Source organism: Numenius arquata, chromosome 4 (genome assembly GCF_964106895.1).
Source record: "Numenius arquata chromosome 4, bNumArq3.hap1.1, whole genome shotgun sequence".
NCBI classification, from domain to species: Eukaryota; Metazoa; Chordata; class Aves; order Charadriiformes; family Scolopacidae; genus Numenius; species Numenius arquata.
The window spans coordinates 23,963,492-23,985,612 of NC_133579.1; the positions used below are offsets into that span (position 1 = coordinate 23,963,492).

A 22,121-nucleotide genomic window follows, 5' to 3' on the forward strand; every position below is an offset into this window, starting at 1 on the left:
TCACACTTCCTAAATAGATCACTGTACTGGTTAAATATGAACATACTAATGTATAATGTTGAGGTTTCAGAAAGATCTTAATAGCATTTTCCTTTTTTTTTTTTTTTTTTTAATAGTTGCAGCAGAGTTGACTGAAGGTGTTTTAATGTGATAAAAAGCCTGTTATATCTCTGGACAGTATTTATGTTCTCTCCAGATGACCTGTTTTCAGAAGAATCTCTTCAAATTGCTTGCCAACATTCACAGTCCCTACACTGCACATTACTATTTATATTACTTAATGTTAGAGCATGTATCATAAAATAATTAAAATTAAATCTTTTCAAGTATGATTGGTTAATATTGTTTGTACTGCTATGGCTGGAAGTATTACTTTTAGATGTCAGAAAATATACAGAGAATGCTTGTACATGAATAATGGATTGAAAATTAATTAAAGTTGATTTGTTTATTTTTGTACTTGAAGATGGGGAGTAATGTACCAGTCATTAAATATCCCTAGTATGTGTGTTTCCATTTAAAACAAAAGCCTGAAAGCAATTATTTGGCATAATGCATACTAATAAAGAAATCCAGTGACACAGTAAGTAATTATTTGATTGCAAGAATAATTCTCTAGCCTACATTTGTGGAAAACAATACTCTTCTCTATCTCTTCCTCACTAGTCCATGCAATTAGAGCTTGGGAGGTTGCTGGGGGCAGGGTGTGAGGTTACAGAAAGAGGTGGTCTGGCCATTTCTCACTCGTCCTTGCACACCTGCCCTATTGGAGACATAGGCACAAGTACATCTTCTGCTGCGTTTCCAGACCCTTGTCAAAAGGGAATCTTGCTCTCCTTAATGCAGCTTCCCTTATGGACGGGTCACACAGGAAAAGGAGCTGTTTGAAATCATTGCAGCCCATAGAAGTCCCTCTTAGACATCACTGGTTGGTGGAGCAGGTGTATGCACACGCTTCACGGTGCTGCACTAGACCCTGCATGGGCAGGACGTTGACACTTCAGAGCATGCAGAAAGCAGAAAGCACAAAGCAATGGACAAGTCTGCAGATCACTGCAGACACTGGACTTACATTCAAGGCCATGCTCTTTACTATTTATTTTTTTAGTATTGTCATCTGATAAACAGACTGTATTTAAATTACAAATGCTTCCAAATGCTTTTCTTCCCTTTGTCTAATAACACATTTATGAAGTCCAGCCAAAGAATGAGTATTGGGTTAACTTATATAATTAACAAATTACTGTGATTATATGTTTTATAGTAGACAAATGAATGTTTGTGAATTTATCTGCACAGGAACGGTCCCTAAGTCAAATCATACATTTCCTTTGCTATTCTTAGACTGTATGCATAGGGCATATTCTCAACAGGATATAAAAAATTAGCTTAGTAATGGAATCTGTAATCCGTACTTGAATATCACTGCACCATTATACTTGCTCTGTTTTAGGCAGTCTTTTAAGTATTTTAAGAATTCATCTCAGGGTAGTTTACAAGTACAACAATGAGGTTTATAAGCAACCAAATAATTAGTGAAAACAAATCAATGAAAATACTGGTAGCAGCACTTAAACTACAAATGCTGATAGCAGCTCTCAGCGTTGAGGAAATGAAGAATAAGGAGCAGGAAAACAATCACTGACTACAGTAAACCCAAATGTAAAAGGCAGCAATCTAATTAAAGAGGTAGTACCACATTCTGCCTTATCTGTGCAAATGAAAATTATTCTTCTAAAAGGACATTAATTACAGTAACAGTTGCCAAATATATACATGCACATATATACATATATATGTCTGTATGTATATATGCAATTATCTGAAAGAGTAGTAAGTATCTTAAATTGTTCTAGTATGTGCATTGCTTAGTGTTTTGGGCTTTGTCTAGAGCAATCTGTAGAGAGGTACTGGGGCTCTTGTCTCACCGAACACACAGGTTTCTTTATAGGAGGCCTCCAGGTGCAACTGCATAGGCATAGCCACTGTAGTTCTGTCTAACACTTATCATTTTATCAGTACAAATCCATACTGTAGTCATGAAATCTTTTTTTTAAAAAAAAGGGTTTGCCCTAGTGTAGTTTTTCCTGCCTTTTTGAATGTTTGTATGAAGTTTAAAAGGGTCATCCAACATAAGTAAGCAGTTGAAAAAAAAGTTGTTATTTTGGATGAAGTAAAACACTGCAAAGAAAGCTGAATTTGTTTTATCATGTATTTACTAAAAGGACTTGATACTTACAGTGTTAGCTAGCAGATCACCACAATTTTTGCGAAAGTAAAATATATGTGGATAGATTCTCACTGTGTGCTGCATGACTTTAATCAGGCTGCACCACTGAGAGCCAGGACAGAGGAGAGGTTGGCGAGTGCAGGGGAGATTCTCCTCAGAGGGAAGGAGGTATGGTAAAGGACGTTGGAACATCAGCTGACACTTTGCAAATCCACAATGCTGAGTGCTCATCAGTATAAAATACTTCCTTCTTAGCTGTTATTTGAAAAACAGGAATTTTCAATTGTGAAAGAGATACATTTGCGTTCCTCATCATAAGACCTGAATGATAAAGGGGTCTCTACAAGTATGGACTTGTGACCAATGTTTCTAACAACCTGTTGCGTCCAAGGAAGATCCTGTCACTTAGATTTTCTTCTGTTCCAATATTTGGACTGTATTGACCAAATTTTACTGTAAAATTGGAATGTTTATCAAAGGCCAAGAAGACAGTCAAATGTCTAGTCATGGTTTTTTTAATCAAGGGAGGTCAAAACAGATGCAAGCAGTTCAAACACTAAATACTCCAATAAACAGAAGTGGGTAGAAAGGAAGAAACCAGAGGAACAAAAAAAATCTCACCAGTTTCTGCAATTTTCCCCTATTTATTACAGATATTTGCTTCCCAACTGATTTTTGGGGTTTTTTTTTAACGTTGATGTATGCCACAAAAAGGTTAAAATTCACTGAAAATTCTTATACAGATCTTGTGGGTGGCTTCTGATATTTGACACAAACCTTCCAGCTCTGACAGGACGAGAATTCACCACCTGCCGGCGGGACAGCCCGGATAACGTCTCCTTCCAGAGCAGGCAGTCGCGACACCTGCTAGCCGAGCACAGTGACCGGCCACACAATAACCCACTCCTTTTGGACGAGCGGCCATCACGGAGGACGGCGCGAACCGCCACACGGTAACGCCCACCCGCCAACGGCCAACTGCCAACGGACGCTGCCTCGCTCCCGGGCGCGCACGCGCAGCTGGGCGTGGCCGGCGCATGCGCGGGGCGCGTCTCCTTGCCGCTGTGCGGAGGGCGAGCCTAGGCCTCGAGGAGAGGGAAGGGAAAAGGGGGGGCCTGGGGTCAGCGGTTCTGCCGCCGCCATGTTCCTATGCGCTGCCTTGCGGGCCGCCGCCGCACGCTCGGTAAGGAGGAGGGAGGCTGTTGCGGTGGCGGCGGCGACGCGGCTGTCCCGCCGGCCGAGGCAGGGCGCCCGCTTGGCTGGAGGAGGCGGGGGGGGGGGGAGAGGAGGGAGGCCGCGGCGGGGTGGGAGGTGGGTGCTGCCCTCGCAGTGGGCAAGCGGCGGGGGGCCGCGGCGGGGCACGGCACCGGAGAGGAAAGGCCTGGTATAGCCGGTGGAAGGGCGTCGCTGCAAGGGTGTCTCCCTCGCCCTCGGGGTCTGCCGGAGTTACCTGATCGGTTGTAGAGTTGCACCGTCTGCTTCAAGTGGAAAAGGCTCCAGCGGTAACTGCTTGGTGCTTATTGTAGGTTATTGGGAAGCTTCCCAAGGGGAAATGATATTTCCGACTTGCCCAACTATGTAAGACTAACCATTGGAAGGAAGCCCCTTAGTTTGTTTTTCAATCCTGAGTCAACTCTTCACACTAACTGCAGTCCTTCAGGCCAGTGCAAAAAACGGAGTCTGGTCCTATTTCTTCTTAAAGCCTGAAATTGACAGGTTTTGGTTCGTGGAAGCAGTACACTATATTTGGATAGAGTAAAGGGGTTTCCTCTGAAGTGCTTCTTTTGGTAGGACTGCCTCTTACCCAGAGCTTACAATGTGGTGGTGGCCCCTTCAGAGCCAAACCTGCGTATATGCTATATTTAATTTGCATTTAGTAGGTTTTATACTGCAGCATCAAATCCTTATTTATATGCTCTTTTCAGCATTTTCTGCAGAATTTCGGTTGCATTTGCATGCTCTACTTACACTATTTAGTCTTTTGTCCGAATTTTATATGTTGTCTGGTTCACAGAGGGCACTAAAATTGGTATGGGAGTGTAGTTCATTTGATGTGCTTCGTATCTGTTGATAAAGACAACAGCATGAGAGTCTCCTGGAAAAGGTTGCACTCAAGAAGGATCTGCAGTCCACAGAGATATCCATGTATCCCACAGTTCATTTTGGTCTATGACAGAGAATGACAGGAGATGGATGAATTGCTCTCCTGGCTGCTGCTTTCAGATGAGCCAGAAATGGAGAGCAAAGAGGAAATGGGTGCATACTACATAACACACATAACTGCATAGCACATCCAGTGCTTCCTGGAAGGACCGATCGTATGACAGGGAAAGACTGCAGCCATCGTGTGAAAGTACACTGCAGGTGAAACTACATGATCTGCTGCTGAAAAGATTGAGCTGATTAGGTAGTTGTTACACAAGAGCAGGCACTGTAGTTCCCTGTACTTAGGCTTGGATTTCAGATGTGACCTTGTGCCTGTATTTTTGCTAGTTTAATGCTGATCCACTTGAAATCCCACAAATTTTATACTGTAACAGAAATTAAGTAGTTAAGGGTGGGGTTTGGTTTTTTAATATGCTACGCTTCTCTTTAAGAATTATCAAAATTGGTCTAGAGTTCAATGTAAAAATTAATATAAAATTGATATAAAATTAATTTTTTTAAGAATGTTTGCGAATGACAAGATAATATCATCACATGACTTAGTAATACTGGCCAGAATCTAGCAGTGTTGATCTGTTTTGGCATGACTGATCCAGAGGGAGACTACAGAGAATAGCTGAGCACAACTTGCATATGGCTTGTGTCCTGTTTTTATTTCAGGTTCTTAATGTTGCTGTCTTATGTCTGATCTTACTGTTCAGTTAGATAAAAGCTGAAGAAGCATGTAAATACTTACTAGAGAATAATCTCAATAATGGTAATTTATGCAAGCTTTTTAAAGGACGTGATATAAAGTAACAAATTGCAAAATTCTTCATAAAATGTTTGATGAGAATTAGTACTCAAGGCATTTATATTAAGCTGTGGCAGGGTATTATCTGTTTGGAGTTAAATCCTTTAACTTCTATGTTGTCTGAAATGGTCAAGGTGAGTTAAGAGATTTAATGTCCTAATAGCATGGGAGAGCCCTTAGTGTTCTCTTCTTGACTTAATTTAAATTATTCGTGATGACAGTAGAATTAATGGCTTACAATTAGAATAGAAATCAAGCTGGTTCTGACAGCAGTCTCTAGCAGTATGGAAATTTTTAACTATTGATACTATCTACTTGATTTATTTTTTGTAGGTAAGACAAATCCAATACTTACACAGAACAGCAGTGCGCAATGCCAGTGGAGGAGCCTTATTTGTGGTAAGTAATTTTGTACCTTGCTGGAAGGGATGATGTGTAAGAAGAGTTTGACACATGCTTTTTTACTCTGGCTAAAAGCTTCTGATGGGCAGAACTTGCTATAGAAACCTGCTGGAATTTACAAAGGAGTGTTTTTTTCAGCAGACTGTTCTATTAGAGTTGTGATGGGAGTATCAAAAGGTTTTATTTTAGTTTTTGGCCTTGTATTTCTTTCCTTATGTAGTGAAAACTGCTGTTTATTAATAGCAACTGTGATATTAGCAGGATTGATGTGTGATTGCAAACGATACTGTTTATTTAATTTTAAAACACTTCTTGTTTCCTTTTTTAACTGAAATTAGTTCAGTTTATAATTGAAGCTCATAACTTTTTGCAGGCCCAATTTCTTGTTTTCTAAAATTTGCCGCAGAATTACCTTTAGGTCCAGGTCTAACCCTGTTCACTAGCAGTTGAAAAATGCAGTTCTTGTTTGTATTATATGTCATATAGCATGTTGCATAATGATTCATAATTGATACCATTAGGCATTATCACAATATGTATAAATAGTAATTGAAAAAAAAAAAAAAAAGCCCTCAAATCTAAATGTGTCAAGCAGAAAAGTTGTCCGTCTACCTGCAAAGAGAACCTGAAGCATCTCTGAGGGGTGTATTCTGTCCCATGCTGATCCATTCGGAGCTTTATCTAGTCTGCAGTTCAACAGCTGAATAATTTGGCTTTTTTTTCAACACTTGGTGGAAAACTTTACTAGAGAATTGACCAATTTGTTGAAAGCAGGTGCTCAGCATTTTTGGACAGATTGTTTTTGTTGCCTTTCTGCAGCTGTCTCCACAGCTTTTCACATAAGATGAAGTTAATGGGACTACAGTACATGCTTCTTATACTTTTCCAAAAACATGAGCAGTCACTGATGATTTATGGAGTGAGAGCTGGTGTTCAAGGAATAGAGGAAACAGTGTAGGCTGACAACTTAGGAAACCTCTAGTGTTGTTTGAGATTGGTGAAGACAGGCAAAAGGTGTCTTTCGCACCCTAATGGATGTTGGTGCCGGGCATATGAAGCTAGATAGCTTTGTAAATTCTCCAGGCATTTTTCAAGATTTATGTAACTGTTTAAATTATTTGCTGGAGGGAGGAGCCTAAAAATGGAGAGGGAAGTAGAAAAGTTGTGTAGTTGTTGACTACTTGTGATATTCAGCTGTTTTATTTAATAGCATCATTCACTCCTTTTATTTTTATTCTGCGACAGGATTTTTGCTAGAAGAGTGTAGGAAATTGTTTATGTGTGGGGAGGGGTTGTTTGTGTGTTCAACAGGTAATATTTGTTCTTCTACAAAGTAGAAGGCTATGGGAAGAAGACAGTTGGATGCCATTGTGTGTGTCTAATTTTTTTTCTCTAACTACAACTAAAATCCTTTAGAGCAAATTTCAGAAGTTACTTAACAGCACATTTTGAGGGAATTGCCTCCTGCTGAGTTGAGCTGAAGGCATTATTTTAATCAACACTAGGTGTTTGTACACAATCACAAAATGGGAATGCCAATATTCCCCCCCCCCCTGCCCTGGATTTTACTAGGGAGGAAAAAACCCAACATTAAAAAAAGTCTTAGTTTTCTGGAATATTACAAGCAGATGAAGTGTCAAGGGTTGTTTAAACCTGCTTGTGAAGGATTAGTAGGTTTACCTGGGAATAACTCTAACCTGTTGTGGTGGTCCTCCTTCTATGTCAGTTTACACAGGACTGTCTCGGTTTTGTTTTGCAAAGCATGTTGGTGCTTCTTGTTGCACTTTCCATACATGATATCTATATGTAAGGAAGGGAGACGCATACAGTATATTTGTTTTGTAATGGCAAGGAACAGCCTGGCAGGGGACCTGGTTGTCTTAAAATGTGGTATTAAAAGGCAGTGATGATTTGCATGCCCTTTTATCCCTTTGTAAACTTTTTTAATGCAAGTTTTTTCCGTACATGTGTTATCAGAAACATACAGAAATAAGAAAACAGAAACTCCTTTTTATTCTGAGCAGCCAGGAAGAGACTTTCACAAGCATTAAACTCAGTCTGCTGCCATCACAGGCAGCTAGATCACACTTCTAGAAAGACTGTATCGGGTTTAAAAGTAGGTAGATTGTTTGCCTCTAGAGCCTCTAAGAGAGCTCCTCCGAATCTATTATATTTCTGATGGATAGGGAAGACCTGATGTCAAAGATACTTTTATTTACAATAGTTCTCTTTCTTTCTTTAAACATGCCTTCTCTATCTTTGACTTTTACCTGTCTGTGGCCTCCTTAACAGCTAAAACTTAACTCTTCTACTTTGTGGTGTTTGACACATGGACTGAGTTTCCTTGTGTTGAAAAGGAAACTGCCCTGATGTGGGCTTTATCATAGGGCTGCACAGAGGTTCAGTACACAAGGTTAGATAATTGCTATACTATAGTTTTAGTTACTTGTGAAGATGGTCAGCGAAATACTTGGGTCTGAGAGCACTTCCACCGTTATTAATTTAAGAGAGATTTATGTCTTGAGTTCTGCTGGAATAGTCAATGTAGGGTACTTTCCCCTTGGAAGAGAAGTAATAAATTTCATTGCTGATTTGATACGGACTCTTAACAGGTTGTTGCCCTCAACTTTTCACTTGCAGACCACACAGTTCTCTCATTTTGATTTACAGCGTTTTGGACTGGGCATAGGTCAAGTTTCAGGCCAACTTTTTTACAGTATACATGAAAGCTAAATTACTCTAGTTATTCTATTGTAATTCTTCAGCCCTCTTTAATAATTCTCTATGTCAGGGAAGACAGATGATTTGATACTGAAAAAGAATAATAAAATGGCCCAGGATGGTGTAGTGAAATGAATGCCAGGTGAACATTCAGCAGCCTTAGTACCTTCCATGGGAGAGTACCATCATCTGTGGCTTGGGTAGGCCTTCACAGTGCAGTTGTTAACACTTGAAGTAAGTTAGGCTGAATGCTGCAATACAAACGTGATACAGTCAAGATATGCATGGAATGAAAACATACTGTGTAAGACTTCAGAAACTGGGAGCATGAGAAGGGAATCGGGAAAAAATATCTGGGTGGAGTTTGACCTTGCTTTTCAACAAATGATGGCTATAGTTGGTACAGACACCATTGTTTGTGGTGAGTTTGTGTATGGAGGAAGCCTTAATATATTGGGGTTTTTTTATAAGCAACTCTTGTATAAGGAAAGGCTGAAAGAGCTGGGACTGTGAAGAGAAGGCTGGATGAGGGGGGATCTTATCCATTTCTATAAATACCTGAAGGGAGGGTGCAAAGAGGATGGAGCCAGGCTCTTTTCAGTGGTGCCCAGTGACAGGACCAGTGGGAATGGCCTCAGAGAACATCAGGAAACACTTTTTTACTGTGAGGGTGACCAAGCACTGGCACAGGTTGCCCAGAGAGGTTGTGGAGTCTCCCACCTTGAAGATATTCAGAAGCCATCTGGACATGGTCCTGGGCGGCCAGCTCTGGGTGGCCATGCTTGAGCAGGGGTGTTTGGCACAGATGACCTCTAGAGGTTCCTTCCAACCTCAACCATTCTGTGATTTAACACAGTATTCCTTCCAACACTGCGTCCTTAATTCTGATCTTGTTCTGCCGAATCTGTGTTCTAAAAAACAGGCAGAAATGCACTGATAACTTATAGGAGCACATCAGCTCATTTAAGTCTCAGATAAATGGTGTATCCTCAGACAAATGGAATACTAGGGAACACGCGACTGACAAATTCCTAACGGCTCAGTAGGCCTAGAACTATTTAAATGTGCAATGAAAACTATCAGATTTTCCACAGCACAGAATCAGATGAAGCCCACTTAGGAAAACAGAAAACAATAAAAGGTGACATGGCCTTACTTGGCCTTCACCTGTGCTGTAGCCTTTACAACGTATCTTTGACTCTTGCTGCACAGAACTGACTGTGTGGCAAACTAGCTTCAGATACAAAGTCTTCATTATTCCTCTTCACATGTAGGGTATTTAAAGATATCAGTTTAGAGATGATACACTGAAAAGAACAGCTGTTCTAGACAGATTTTAATAAATACACTTTTTTGCAAAAGAAATGAAGATCAAGTGCGATTGTAACTATCAAATAGCTATGGAAGGCAAAACAGCAACCTGAAATAAAACAGGCATGCAGATGTGAGAAAGAAAAATTAAGTGCTGGAAATACTTATCATGAATCATGGATTTGATCTGTGTAGCTACGACATAGAACAGGTCCGTAAGGGGAAAAAATTAAAAGTTGCGCAGTATTTCCTATCAGTTTTTTCCTCCATCAGCCTCTTTTTAAGAAGTTCCATTAAATTGGCAGAAAACCCTCATCAGCACTACATATGAGGAGTCAAATCCTGTATCTGGAAGGGTCAGTCTAAAATAGTGGCAGTTGTGTTCCTAAAAAGCTGGTTTATGTTATGTTGTAGACTTCACAATAAGTAATACATTCATACTTAATAAAATATTAGTGTGTTCAAAGGGAATTGGTTATCTTCCTGCAATTCCTGGTATTAGGGGAAAGACTTCCTTGGTGGAGAAGTAGATACTGACTGTACTTTTATATTTGAATTGGAACTGTGGTAGCAGTACATGCTCTCAAATTGATGGTGGTACTAGGTAGTACTGTCTGCTTCAGGATATGGATATAAGCAAAGGGAATCTCTTGCTAGACCAACAGATGTAATTGAAATTAAGTATTTGGTCTTTTGATATTTCCATGTTAAAATTTCTAAATCCAGAAATAGCTATGGACCATAGATATTTTAAGTTCCACGCTGATTACAATCTTTCAGTATGTAGGTATCTTGCAGTGTTAAGATTTTTCACTAAATCCTTTGCTGCTTAGTAACGCAGTGTGGACACTGCAAAATCACCCTAGGCTACTTGAGAAAATTATCAAAGTGAAAGTCAACAGAATGGGTTTCTTTATCCTAAATATACTTTTAAAGCATTTATTATTATCTGGTTGTGGATTGCATTTAGCATCAAGCCTCAAGCATAGCTTGCATTCTTCCTTTCTATTTAATTTGAAACTTTCTCAACTTGAAAGCTGTATAAATTTTGGAATTAAACCTAGCTATGGGTATTTCAAGGATACCATAATGAGCTGCTTAGAAATAACTGAAAACTTTGTGCAAGAAGTTTTTCTGGTGGATAAGGATTTTCATCAAAACCAGTATTTTATTATAGGAAAATGTCACTTTCTTCAAGACTTCCAAATTTCTGTTTTCCGAAAATAGAATAACTAATTTCAATTTGATGTTTTCCTAGAAGACCATCTTAAAAATAGACTGTCTTATTTTGGAAATATTAATTCAAAATTCTGCTTCTTCCACTCTGATTCAAAATTGTATCTAAAATTAAAATGTTGAAATCCACTACAAATCAAAATATGTTAAAATGGGTTAATAATGTGTGTTTGAATGTGCAGTTACATAGCAAGCTTCCTGATGAATTGTGATTTTTTTTTATAGTTAATGTCTTATGGGAAAAGAAAGAAAAAAAGAAAAAAAAAAAGGCTGCTGTTTTAGTTCCTTGTTGTTTATTAAGGCATTAACAAGAGCACTCTTAATCTACCTGTGATAAGTTTGAACATAATTGCCAAACTATACTAACAGTGTTAAAAAATTTACGTTTTGATAACGCCACCAGAAATATTTTCTTAGTAGGAAATAACAGGAATAAGTCATTATTTTAAAGTGATTAAATAATTACCAACATTTTTTCTAACTTTTCCTAAGATATTTTATCATACATGCTTGAGTACTATGAAATTTTTGTCTGGAATATATTGGTTTTATTCAAGCAACTCAACTGTAGCTGTCTAAGGAGAAGATAATTGGCAACAGTAAATTTGTCCTGAATAATTTCCTGACAACACTATTTTTACATGTTTTCTTTTTCTTTTCCTGAAGCACAGAGATAGTCCTGAAAATAATCCAGATACTCCATTTGAGTTCACACCTGAAAACCAAAAGGTATGCAGACAAAAAAAGTTAAATACATAGATTTTGTCTTGAGATCAGTACTGACATTTTTTTCCCTCTTTCCCTTTAAAAAGCGAATAGAAGCAATCATAAACAACTACCCAGGGGGACACAAGTCTGCAGCTGTCATGGCAGTACTAGATTTGGCCCAAAGACAGCATGGATGGTTGCCCATATCGGCTATGAACAAGGTATTTCATACTTAACTACCTTTCAAGCATAATTTTACTGTTTTCTTTAAATATCTTACTAGAACAATAGTGTTTATTTATCAAAGCATACATGTGGCACACAATTGTGAGAATCCCCTGTGACACTATGTTTTAAAAAATAAAAAGGAAAACTAACCCAGGAACTCTGGGCTCTGTTGTTTACATAATGTTATCCCATTGCTAGAAAATACAGACAGAGAAAACAAAAATTACAGGAGCTTTATTTAGATAGGCTCTTTTCCCAGAATCATCCTGGAAGTAGAAACAGAAACTTGAAACATTTTGTTTGCTGCTGAATTTGGGGAAAGAAAAAAGATGACCATGGTGGTTGTTGCTCCTTTCAGATCAGTGGCATTACACACATTGCCAGGATTGTACTAGGATCTCTAGGCCTGTCAAGACTTCTGCAAAACACCATTAGTGTAGTATGTGTCATGAGTGTTTTATAACGCCTCATAGCAAGTGCCCGGAAGACTTACCAAATTATTTATTAAAATTGTTTCAAAATAAGCAAGCAAGTACACTACTCCAAAGTGATAGGTGGCTTGACAGTAATCAAAAAAAAAAAAAAATTAAAAAAATTCCCATTTATGTTCATATGAATAAATCTATCATAATTTGTGTTACAATCTGGCATAACATCAGTTTTAAACTGAAAAGTTTTAAATTCAATGAAGATATGCTAAGCGACGATTGTGAGCATTACAGAAATTACTGAAGGAGTTAAGTGCACTTTTTGTCTGCTACTGTTTCTACAGTGCAGCATAAAGCCTCAAATCTCCATTAATACTGAATGGGAAAAGAATTTTTGTTTATTTACTCTAAGTTTCTGATTGATACTATGTTTAAAAAGATCTTAAGATTTTTAAGTGTGCAAATATTTTCCATGGTCTGTTATTTGCCTGCTATAGAGACTGGAACATAAAACAGTTACGGTTTTGAAAACACAGCCAGTTCTCAACTTGAACAGTTTGCCAGGGTTCCAGGTTAATGAGGTCAGGGATACTTATACCAGAACTGGCTCCATGGAGATGGCACTTCACTCCCTATTTATTAGCTGTGACGCCAATCTGCAGATGTAGCAGTGGTGTTTCTGAGGCCAGCCCTAGTGTGTCAGAGAACCTGAGACAGACCTGCTGTATCTAAATTAGGTGACAGTAGTACCAGCTTTTAAGTACTCCCTTAGCAAAAGGCTTACGTGGGTTGGTGTGGGCAGGTGTGTCCAAGTTCGTTCATTCATAGAGCAAAAGAGCAGAAGTGCAGTATGAGCTGGAGCTGACAACGAAAGCTGGAACCCAGCTGACTCCTCACATCTAGCTTGTGTATGATGCTTGATGCTGGAGGGAATTGACTTGAGCTCCTCACTGTGCTAATCCATGGCTTGGTAGGAGTTTGTGTGTGAGCAGGGTGACTCCAGACGGAGTAACTCAGGTGTCTTTTCTTGGCATTTGAATACAGCTGTGCTTTGATACCCATCCCCTCCCTCTTATTTATCTGTTACTGCAGACAGAGGACAGGTGACTTTATTGAAATGCTTTGTTAAATGTCTTTACCGATGTGCTGTGAGAATTCAATATAGTGTCTGTTTTCCCCTTGTTACAGGTTGCTGAAATTTTAGAAATGCCCCCAATGAGAGTGTATGAAGTAGCAACCTTCTATACAATGTATAATCGCAAACCTGTTGGGAAATACCATATTCAGGTCTGCACTACCACGCCTTGCATGCTGCGAGACTCTGATAGTATTTTAGAAGCCATTAAGAAGAAACTGGGTATGACACAAATTTTAATATACTTTTTGTAATTTTTTTTCCCTGTATTTAATGAAGTTGAATTTTTCATATGGTAGGGATAAAGCAATCATATTGAAAATATAGAGGGAAATCATTAGAGAACAGTATTGTCTGGAGTGTGATTTAGTGGTCTTAAAGTGGTTTTAAAAGCAATTTGCAAGGAAATGCATTATCATAATACGACTTGGACTGAGAAAGTAAGCCCTATCCCATATATAGAAGAGGACTCTGAATGCTATGGCACTTTTTCATATACAAAATGAGATTTTTAAGGTATATGCTACATGGAAGTTGTTTGTGAGGGTTTTATTCCTTAAGTAAGATGATACAATCATAGAATCATTTTGAGTTGGAAGGAACATTAAAGACCATCCAGTTCCAACTGCCCTGCCTTGGGCTGGGACACCTTCCACTAGAGCAGGTTGCTCAAAGCCTCATCCGACCACACCTTGAACACTTCCAGGGAAGTGGCATCCACAACTTTCCTGGGCAGCCTGTTCCAGTGCCTCACCACCCTCACAGTAAAGAACTTCTTCCTAGTATCTACTCTAAATTTACCCTCTTTCAGTTTAAAACCATTACCCCTCATCCTATCACTACATTCCCTGATAAAGAGTTCCTCCCCATCTCTCCTGTAGGCCCCCTTTAGGTACTGGAAGGCTGCTATAAGCTCTCCCTGGAGCCACCTTGTCTCCAGGCTCAACAACCCCTACTCTCTCAGCCTGTTTTCATAGGAGAGGTGCTCCAGCCCTCTGATCATCTTTGTGGCCCTCCTCTGGACTCGCCTGAGCAGGTCCATGTCTTTCTTGTGCTGGGTGCTCCAAAGCTGGACACAGTACTCCAGGTGGGGTCTCAAGAGCTGAGTGGAGGGGCAGAATCGCATCCCTCCACCTGCTGGCCACACTTCTTTTGATGCAGCCCAGGATGCAGTTGGCTTTCTGGGCTGCAAGCACACATTGCCAGTTCATACTCAGTTTTGCATCTACCAACACCCCCAAGTCCTTCTCCTCAGGGCTGCTCTCAATCCCCTCATGCCCATGTTTGAGATGGCAAAGCGCAAGGTCCTGCACCTGGGTTGGGGCATTGTTGAACTTCATGTGGTTTGCACAGGCCACCTCCCTTGCCTGTCAGGGTCCCTCTGGATGGCAAACATGTTGTAAATATAACTTTCCATATATTCTGTTGTATGGAATAGGCATATTTAGATAAAATTTGTCTTGGTTTGTTACTACAAAGATAGATTAATTTCAACTGAAACTCTTAGCTTGAGAAATCAAAGCATTAAGGATGAAACAGGCCTTAGACTTTTATTAGGGTTTTTCCTCCCCTTCTAACAACTCTGGAGGAAAACTGCTTTTCAGCATTCTTTCTTCCATGGAGAATTTTGTTGTGATCAGACTCTGAGATGCTATTTTGGCTAACCTGCCTTCTGGGGAAGGCCTGTATCTATAGCACTAGAACAATAATATGTCATGGAAGCTAAGTATGTGGACAGAGTTGTTCAGGAATTTGTATCTAACAATGTTAATGCTTGGATCTTGATTAATTTGGGAATTTGGTAGTCAACACAGTATATTAATGCATTTCATATCAGCACATGAAAGCTATGTTTTCCCTATTTTTCCATTGTATGGATTACTAAAAATGTTCCCGACTAGATCTGTTCTGTTTCTTAGAACTGTTATTTCAGTGTTATTTTTCAATAAATTGCACCTGTCAATGAGGTCTCAAAAACTTATCTGAAGACTGAGTTTACAGTTTATTAGCATCTTTTGTTTAATGGAAACATTTTGGACCCGTTTAAGAGGATTTAACTTTGCAAATGTCTTTAAGGCCAAAATACAAGTAATGAGAAGACTATGGAGTATTTAGACTCATGCTTTATTAATGTTGTTCAGTAACCATTGCTGAACCTAGTATTCGTTATTCGTTTAGGTATAAAAGTTGGGGAAACAACACCTGATAAGCTCTTCACGCTGATAGAAGTGGAATGCTTAGGTGCTTGTGTAAATGCACCAATGGTACAAATAAATGACAATTACTATGTAAGTATTACATTCTCTTTTAAAAGATTAAACTGCTTTGCTGGGTTACCTGTATTTTCACTTGTTTCATATTCTGAAGTTTTGGTCAGTTAATTAAAATTCCTATTGGCAGGGAAAACTTCTGACCTAGAGCATCTTTTAGTTTCTTGTCATCTTTCTAGAACGCTTCATCTGCATCACAGTGTAGCATGTATTTTTCCTTTCAGTTACTGTCTTGACTTATACAACTGGGGTGATGCTGTTGTAATAGTGATCTGCCCATAAATCTGGAATTTTTAATGGTATTTGATAAGCACTTTGAAGCAGTCTTTTGGAAAGTATGGACTGGTTTAACACTATTTTTGAACTTTTTAGACTTCTGAATTATGGCTCACTTAGATGCTATCAGACCAAAGGAATTAATATATTGACTGAATCCAGCTTTTTTTAAAAAAAAAACTTATTTTTAAGGTATTATACTATCACAGTCTGATTAATTTTTTAGGAACTGTACCCACAGGGGTTTTCTTTGTCACAGCCGACACCATTTTGCAGTAAGTGCAATGGGATGTGTATAGTGGGTAGGCAGAGGTTCAGCTCACTATACCAAGGAAGCTGAAAACACAAACCCATGTTATAGATGACCCGCATCAACATTGTTAGTTTTAACATAATTTCTGCAACTACATGAAATAAAAATTGTAACATTAAATTGGCAGTAGGCTTTTTAATTTTCCTAACTCTTTGAACCAGTATGCGTGTTAATAGACAGGATCAAAATTACCTATGCTAGGATCACACCTAAGAGAGCTACTATCTGATGAATTCTGAATGCTGCAATTAGTATAATTGCTGACTCTGTTTTGTCAATGATCTGATCTTTTCCTTTTTTTTTTTTTTTTTTTAACAGGAAGATCTGACACCTAAAGATATTGAAAACATAATTGATGAGCTGAAGGCTGGCAAGGTTCCCAAACCTGGCCCAAGGTATGCTGTATTTGCATGATAATGGCCAACTAGTCTTGAAGGCTGATTCTTTACAGAAACTAAATTCCTGTTCCAGTGATTGGAGTTAATAACCTACAACTAAAAGTTATTAATTTACTGAACACAATGGCATGCATTCAGTGCCTCTCTATATTCAAAGCCAAAAAGAACTGGAAAGAACTAAGATGATAATTTTTTGTGTTCTTGATGACTGGCTAGAGGAGCATAAAATGTGAAAATGTTGACTCTGATTTGGCTTAGGACCTAACAGGGGAATGATTATCACCTGTTGAATTCTTTTTGTCTAGATCATATTAATCAATAAATGCTTGTTCGTTGTTTTGTGGTGGGTTTTTTTATTTTATTGATTTCTGACAAAAAAAACCAGAAAGATTGCAAGTTTGTGAAAGGGTTATTATTTATAAGCTTTTCTTATCCTTTTCCATTGTTCTTTATTAGCCCAACTACACACTTGTTTGTGTGAATGGACGAATTGACTTGGGTGTGTTACCTATGCCTATTGTTTCTGTAATGATTATTATTATTTTTTAATACAAGAAGAATAATAATCTTAAAACAGTTTCCAACCACAGGGAAGCATCTTTAACAAAAATATGACTGATACAGTTGGATACTGCCTTTGGTATTACTAGGATCAGCATCATTTTTGTCTGGCTAACCTATAAATAAATAAAACTAGTAGTTCTATCTTGCATTTTGGTTATGAAACCATTTGTCACTACTTGAATGTGGAATCCTTTTGATTTAGAAGTTGCATGACACATTTCTGAAAGATGAATATGAAGAATGAAAGGAAAAAAAAAAGTGACTTCAGCCTTAAGTCAGATTTGTAACTGTCTTCTATTCAGAACAGCATCTGAAGTTATAACAAGACCAGCAATGAATAAAAGTGCTTTCATTTTTCAGGAGTGGACGTTTTTCTTGTGAGCCAGCTGGTGGCCTTACTTCTCTGACTGAACCACCCAAAGGACCAGGTTTTGGAGTTCGAGCTGACCTCTAAGGATTTTTGTAATATAAGATGAACTGTCTGAAAATAATAAAGTAACTTTAATCTCAGTAAAATTATGTATGTTTTAGTACTTCTTAAAAAAAATGAAGAAAGTAACAGCAATTAGAACATCTAACCATGGTTTTAACTACTGCAAAGCATAATCATCATTCTAGATTATAAGAGAAGTGGTTCTGCAGACTGTAAAGTGACTCAATGAAAGAGTGCACTTACGATCACTGAGAGATCAAAGCTGCATCTTTTGACCTGTCTTTGAAAATTCAACTTTTTCTAAGGTTCTTTGAAGAAGCAACAAAGCTGACTAAATTACAAGTCTGGCAAAGGTGAAAATTATCTTTATCATGTTACAACCCCAATCCCCTCCCCCCAAATACCAGTAGTACTCTACTAAAAGAATGAACAGCAATAAGAAGCCACTTCCTGTACAAATTTATTCAGTACAGCCAAGGTATGCAGTTGGGGGAAGACAGAATATACAAGAACAGTTTGATACATGGCCAAGTGTAATATATGAAACTGGTTATATGACTCACAGATCCTTCTTTGACCTTACTGCTGTGTATCAGCTACTTTTAAGAACTAATCTGTGTGAAACATTTCTCCTGATGTAAAAAAAATTATCAACTTTTTTTTTATAAAATTGACTGCATATTGACACAATACACATGCTTGTAAAATATAGCAAATGCTTTATATATGTACACATATATACATTTCAACATGAGGAAATGTGAACATGTCAGTCACATGAGACCATATTGTGTCTGCCTCTTCTAAAATCTGCTGTGTAACCTACATTCTTATTACAATTAATGTGACAGATGTAGCTTAACTGTATTATTTCTATTTTATTCTGTATTACATTTAGTTTGTTTTGATATTCTGATTAACAATACGTCCATAAACTATTCTGCTTTTTCGGAGTCAAATTTTGTGTCTACAGCTTTCCCTGCATCGTGATTATCTCATAGTCTGTTCATGCCCCACCTTTATTTCAGTAGGCTCTGTGAAGTTGTTCCTTGATGTCTTACTGTTAAACAAGTAGTGTTACTATTGGTAGTTCTGAGAGCAAAATGTGTATGTGTATCATTTGTATGAAAAACCTTGCTATCCCTTCTACATTACTAAATTTTATAAAATAACTGCATACAACTGGAAAAGTAAATTTGATAAATAACTACAAGCCATTAGTGAAGCTGTCACCCAATAAGCATGAAAAAAAAACCCTTGTATATAAGTGGTATAAAACACTGTGCATATAAGAAAATAGTACATGGCTTGAAATATCTGTAATTTAAGCTTGCTGAAAGCTCTTCTGAAAGGTCACTCTAGTGTTTGTAATAGCCACAGGCCTTGTAGCAGGCCAAGCATCTGTCATGATGTGACACTTCTCTAGAGACATGAAGTGAGATAGAACATTACGTTTTGATGCAAAGATGGACTCAGTCCATAACTAAGCTATTTGCTCAACTAACAACAAAGCTGTATTCTAGTTCTTACAGGATTACCTTATTCTAACCTAGTATGAAAGCAGGCAACTATTTTTAAAGTATACGTTGACTATAAAGGAGGATTTTGCATGTGTTATGGAACTATCACGTGCAACAATTATTTGTGGTTTTGTATGTAACTGTGAAACTGATAGGTCTGCATAACTGTGTGAGGGGAAACAGTTTAAACCTGCCAAATTTTGAAACTTCAAGTATACAAAACCAAAGCCCTAGAATGCAAGACTTCTCCCACTGGTAAAGCTGGGCAGAATTTGTTGCCTTGTCACACTTTTCTCCCTGGTTCATTCCATCTGTACATGAACACCTGGATGTCTGTCTCATGAGCAGAACATGGACCTCAGCGGTTTCCCATTCTGTGGAGATTGTTAGTGATGTTCCACAGACAAGTACGTCAGTCATTTTGATGCAACACCTAACAGTCTGCCAATCACATGGCTAGAAAAGAATAGTTTACATTATCCTTATTGTGTGGTAGAAATCTGATACACCACTGTTTAAAAATGAATTATTTTAGGGCAGATAGGACTGTCAAATATTTGAAGAGAAACATGCAAACGACCATTACTCTTCTTTCCCATCTTACCCATTTAATTAAGAATTAATATATCCAAGTTCTCTTTTCTGTTCTTGAATAGTTGCAGATAATACCCTGTGCTTGCTTTTACTAAGAGTATTGAATATTTTAAGTAAAAAATATTAACAGGACCTAATTTCCATTATTCTCAATCCTCAGTAGCAGAGCGTTACTAATAGTAATTCTGGGCAGCTGACACTAACTTGTCAAATAATTAATTCTGCAGTTTCGATCTACCCATTAATAGCTTGGACTGTGTGAGTACTGGGTGGGGAGTTAAATGAAAAATGAGTTAACTACAGTGGCAACAAATACATTCCTTAAAGTGGTAACACAGCAGTAACGGAACCAATTCTCTGTTTTCAGTGGTCTTGTTTGCCCCTCTCCTTGAATGAAGGAAGAATGAAAGAAAAATAAAAAAAGTAAAAGAAAGCCCTTTAACTGGGGAGGAAAAAAGACTACCTAGAGAAGATTTTAAGAAAAATAGGTACAGTCTTGGGAAAGGCAATAAGATTTAGAACATGGAAGCAGAAGACACACAAAGAATCCACTAGACTGATAGAGTGGGTGTGGTGGTTCTTTACTTTGGTAAAGATGGAAGAAACGTTCAGCGTAACAGGAAACTCCACTAGATACCCAATGATGCGTTCAATGTTGGATAATGGGAAGGATTTCTGTGATCTCTACACACTGCTAGAAAAATGTTACCTGGAACGGTATTCTGTCATGGGATAGGAAGAAGCAATGAAATTCACTATGTATGTTAGCTGGGCTCACTGACTGACCGGCGTTACCTACCCAAGACTAGTGTGTGTGCTTTCACTAGTGTGACATTTTGCAAGTTCTTAGAATACAGTTCTTTTACATTGTACTGTACTGCAGTCTGAGATTTTCAGTCATTCAACTACTAGACTGAGAATTAAGCAATGACATAGTTCAGCCAGACTCTGTGCATGTCTGTCTTGATTAAGACTAGTAGTTCACACAGCTGATAACGCACAATGTTTCACTGGGGAGGGCAGATCAAGGGAAGTACTATGCACACCAACAAGAGTGCAGCTACGAAAGCATTTTGCAGCTGTGCTATGTAGAAGGGAGGGGAGACAAGGAGACAAGGGGAGAAGGGGAAGAAAACAAGGGGGAGAAACTAACATGGGGGTAGCAATTAACTGACTGATGCTGCTTGTTAGTCCAAATGGTAGTTCTTACAAAAGGCTTAAGGAACCATATTTTTTAGTTACTGATAGATATTATTATCAAATCTTAACATCTGCTACAGAAGATGTTTCTCATGAGACTCCTACCCTGTTATCTCAGCTGCTGGCGGTGAACACCTACCAACACCCCACTGAAATCCTGGAACTGCATGCCACTGGTGCTGATGCACAAGGCCCAAAATGCCATCTTACACCACTGCCCGATACCTGTAGCCTGTCATGTTTTAAAAGGTGAATCATCAGTATCATCCCTACATTAGTGCTGTGAGAACAAACATCCTGCCTTGGGAAATAGTTCCTACTCCACTTAATGCTGGCAGTGGGTAGCCTGTCTGCTCTTCAATCTGCTTGCCACCTCAAGCGATGACCTCTGTAATTAACCTGACATGAAAGAAGTGAATGCAACTCCCTTTGTTACGTGGTCATGGGTACCACCACACCTGCTGCTCTTGGTGAGCTGACAGTACTTGAGGTACACTAACAGCATCAAATGAAAATGAAGGCAGCTGCTTTACAACACAAATGATCTGTACCAGCACTTATACAGTAAGATTTTGAAAGCAAATGAGAGAAGTTTGCCTAAACAGTTGTGCAGCATGGGAACAGCTGAGATTTGTGATGCCATTCTCTACCCATGCTAAAACAAGATGGGTGGAGATCAGAATACAGGGGAACTTCACACAATAGATTGCCTTAATCAAAGTAATCTTTTAATTCTGAGAGATTCATGTTTCTGACTTGCATAGTAAAAATTAAGCAATTCTTGCTTTCTACGCAGTAACAGATGAAAGTAATCCAGTAGCAGACAGAGCATGGCAATTTAGACTGCATCAAATGGAAGGGCTTTGTTTAGCTGCCTTCTCAAAATACTACACCTGACAGCCCACCTATACTCACCTTCCAGAATCATTCTGTATTATTCAAGAACCCCGAGCATAAAACCACGCAGATTCTTTAAGTCTTACCACGTACTATTTTAATAAGCAAACGCAAAACCTTTCACAAGTGCACACGAATGACTAGTTTTTAACAATGCAACTAGGACTAACGTCAGTCTACTTCTGATGCATTTATATGACACCTGGCTCACTGGCATTAAAGTTTGTAATGTTTTGGGGTTTTTTCTTTAAAAACTGGAAGCGGGCCTAAGCTGTAAATGGCAGGCTGTGCCCGCCCG

At 38.5% G+C, this 22,121-nt stretch overlaps 1 protein-coding gene across 1 annotated transcript; it reads left to right on the forward strand.

The window, feature by feature from the left end:
- Positions 1-3,250: 3,250 nt before the first annotated feature.
- On the forward strand, positions 3,251-20,671 carry NDUFV2 (NADH:ubiquinone oxidoreductase core subunit V2). Its single transcript, XM_074146266.1, has 8 exons — positions 3,251-3,413; positions 5,523-5,588; positions 11,526-11,588; positions 11,672-11,788; positions 13,412-13,580; positions 15,537-15,646; positions 16,536-16,612; positions 17,540-20,671. Exons 1-8 carry the CDS (start codon positions 3,372-3,374, stop codon positions 17,631-17,633), a joined length of 738 nt encoding a protein of 245 aa, XP_074002367.1. The 5' UTR covers positions 3,251-3,371; the 3' UTR covers positions 17,634-20,671.
- The last annotated feature ends 1,450 nt before the right edge of the window (positions 20,672-22,121 follow it).

Coding starts and splice junctions, on each gene's coding strand:
- NDUFV2 (XM_074146266.1), top strand. CDS start 3,372: ATGTTCCTATGCGCTGCCTTGCGGGCCGCCGCCGCACGCTCG. Junction 11,789..13,411: donor CCATATCGGCTATGAACAAG/GTATTTCATACT, acceptor CCCTTGTTACAG/GTTGCTGAAATTTTAGAAAT. Junction 16,613..17,539: donor GTTCCCAAACCTGGCCCAAG/GTATGCTGTATT, acceptor TTCATTTTTCAG/GAGTGGACGTTTTTCTTGTG.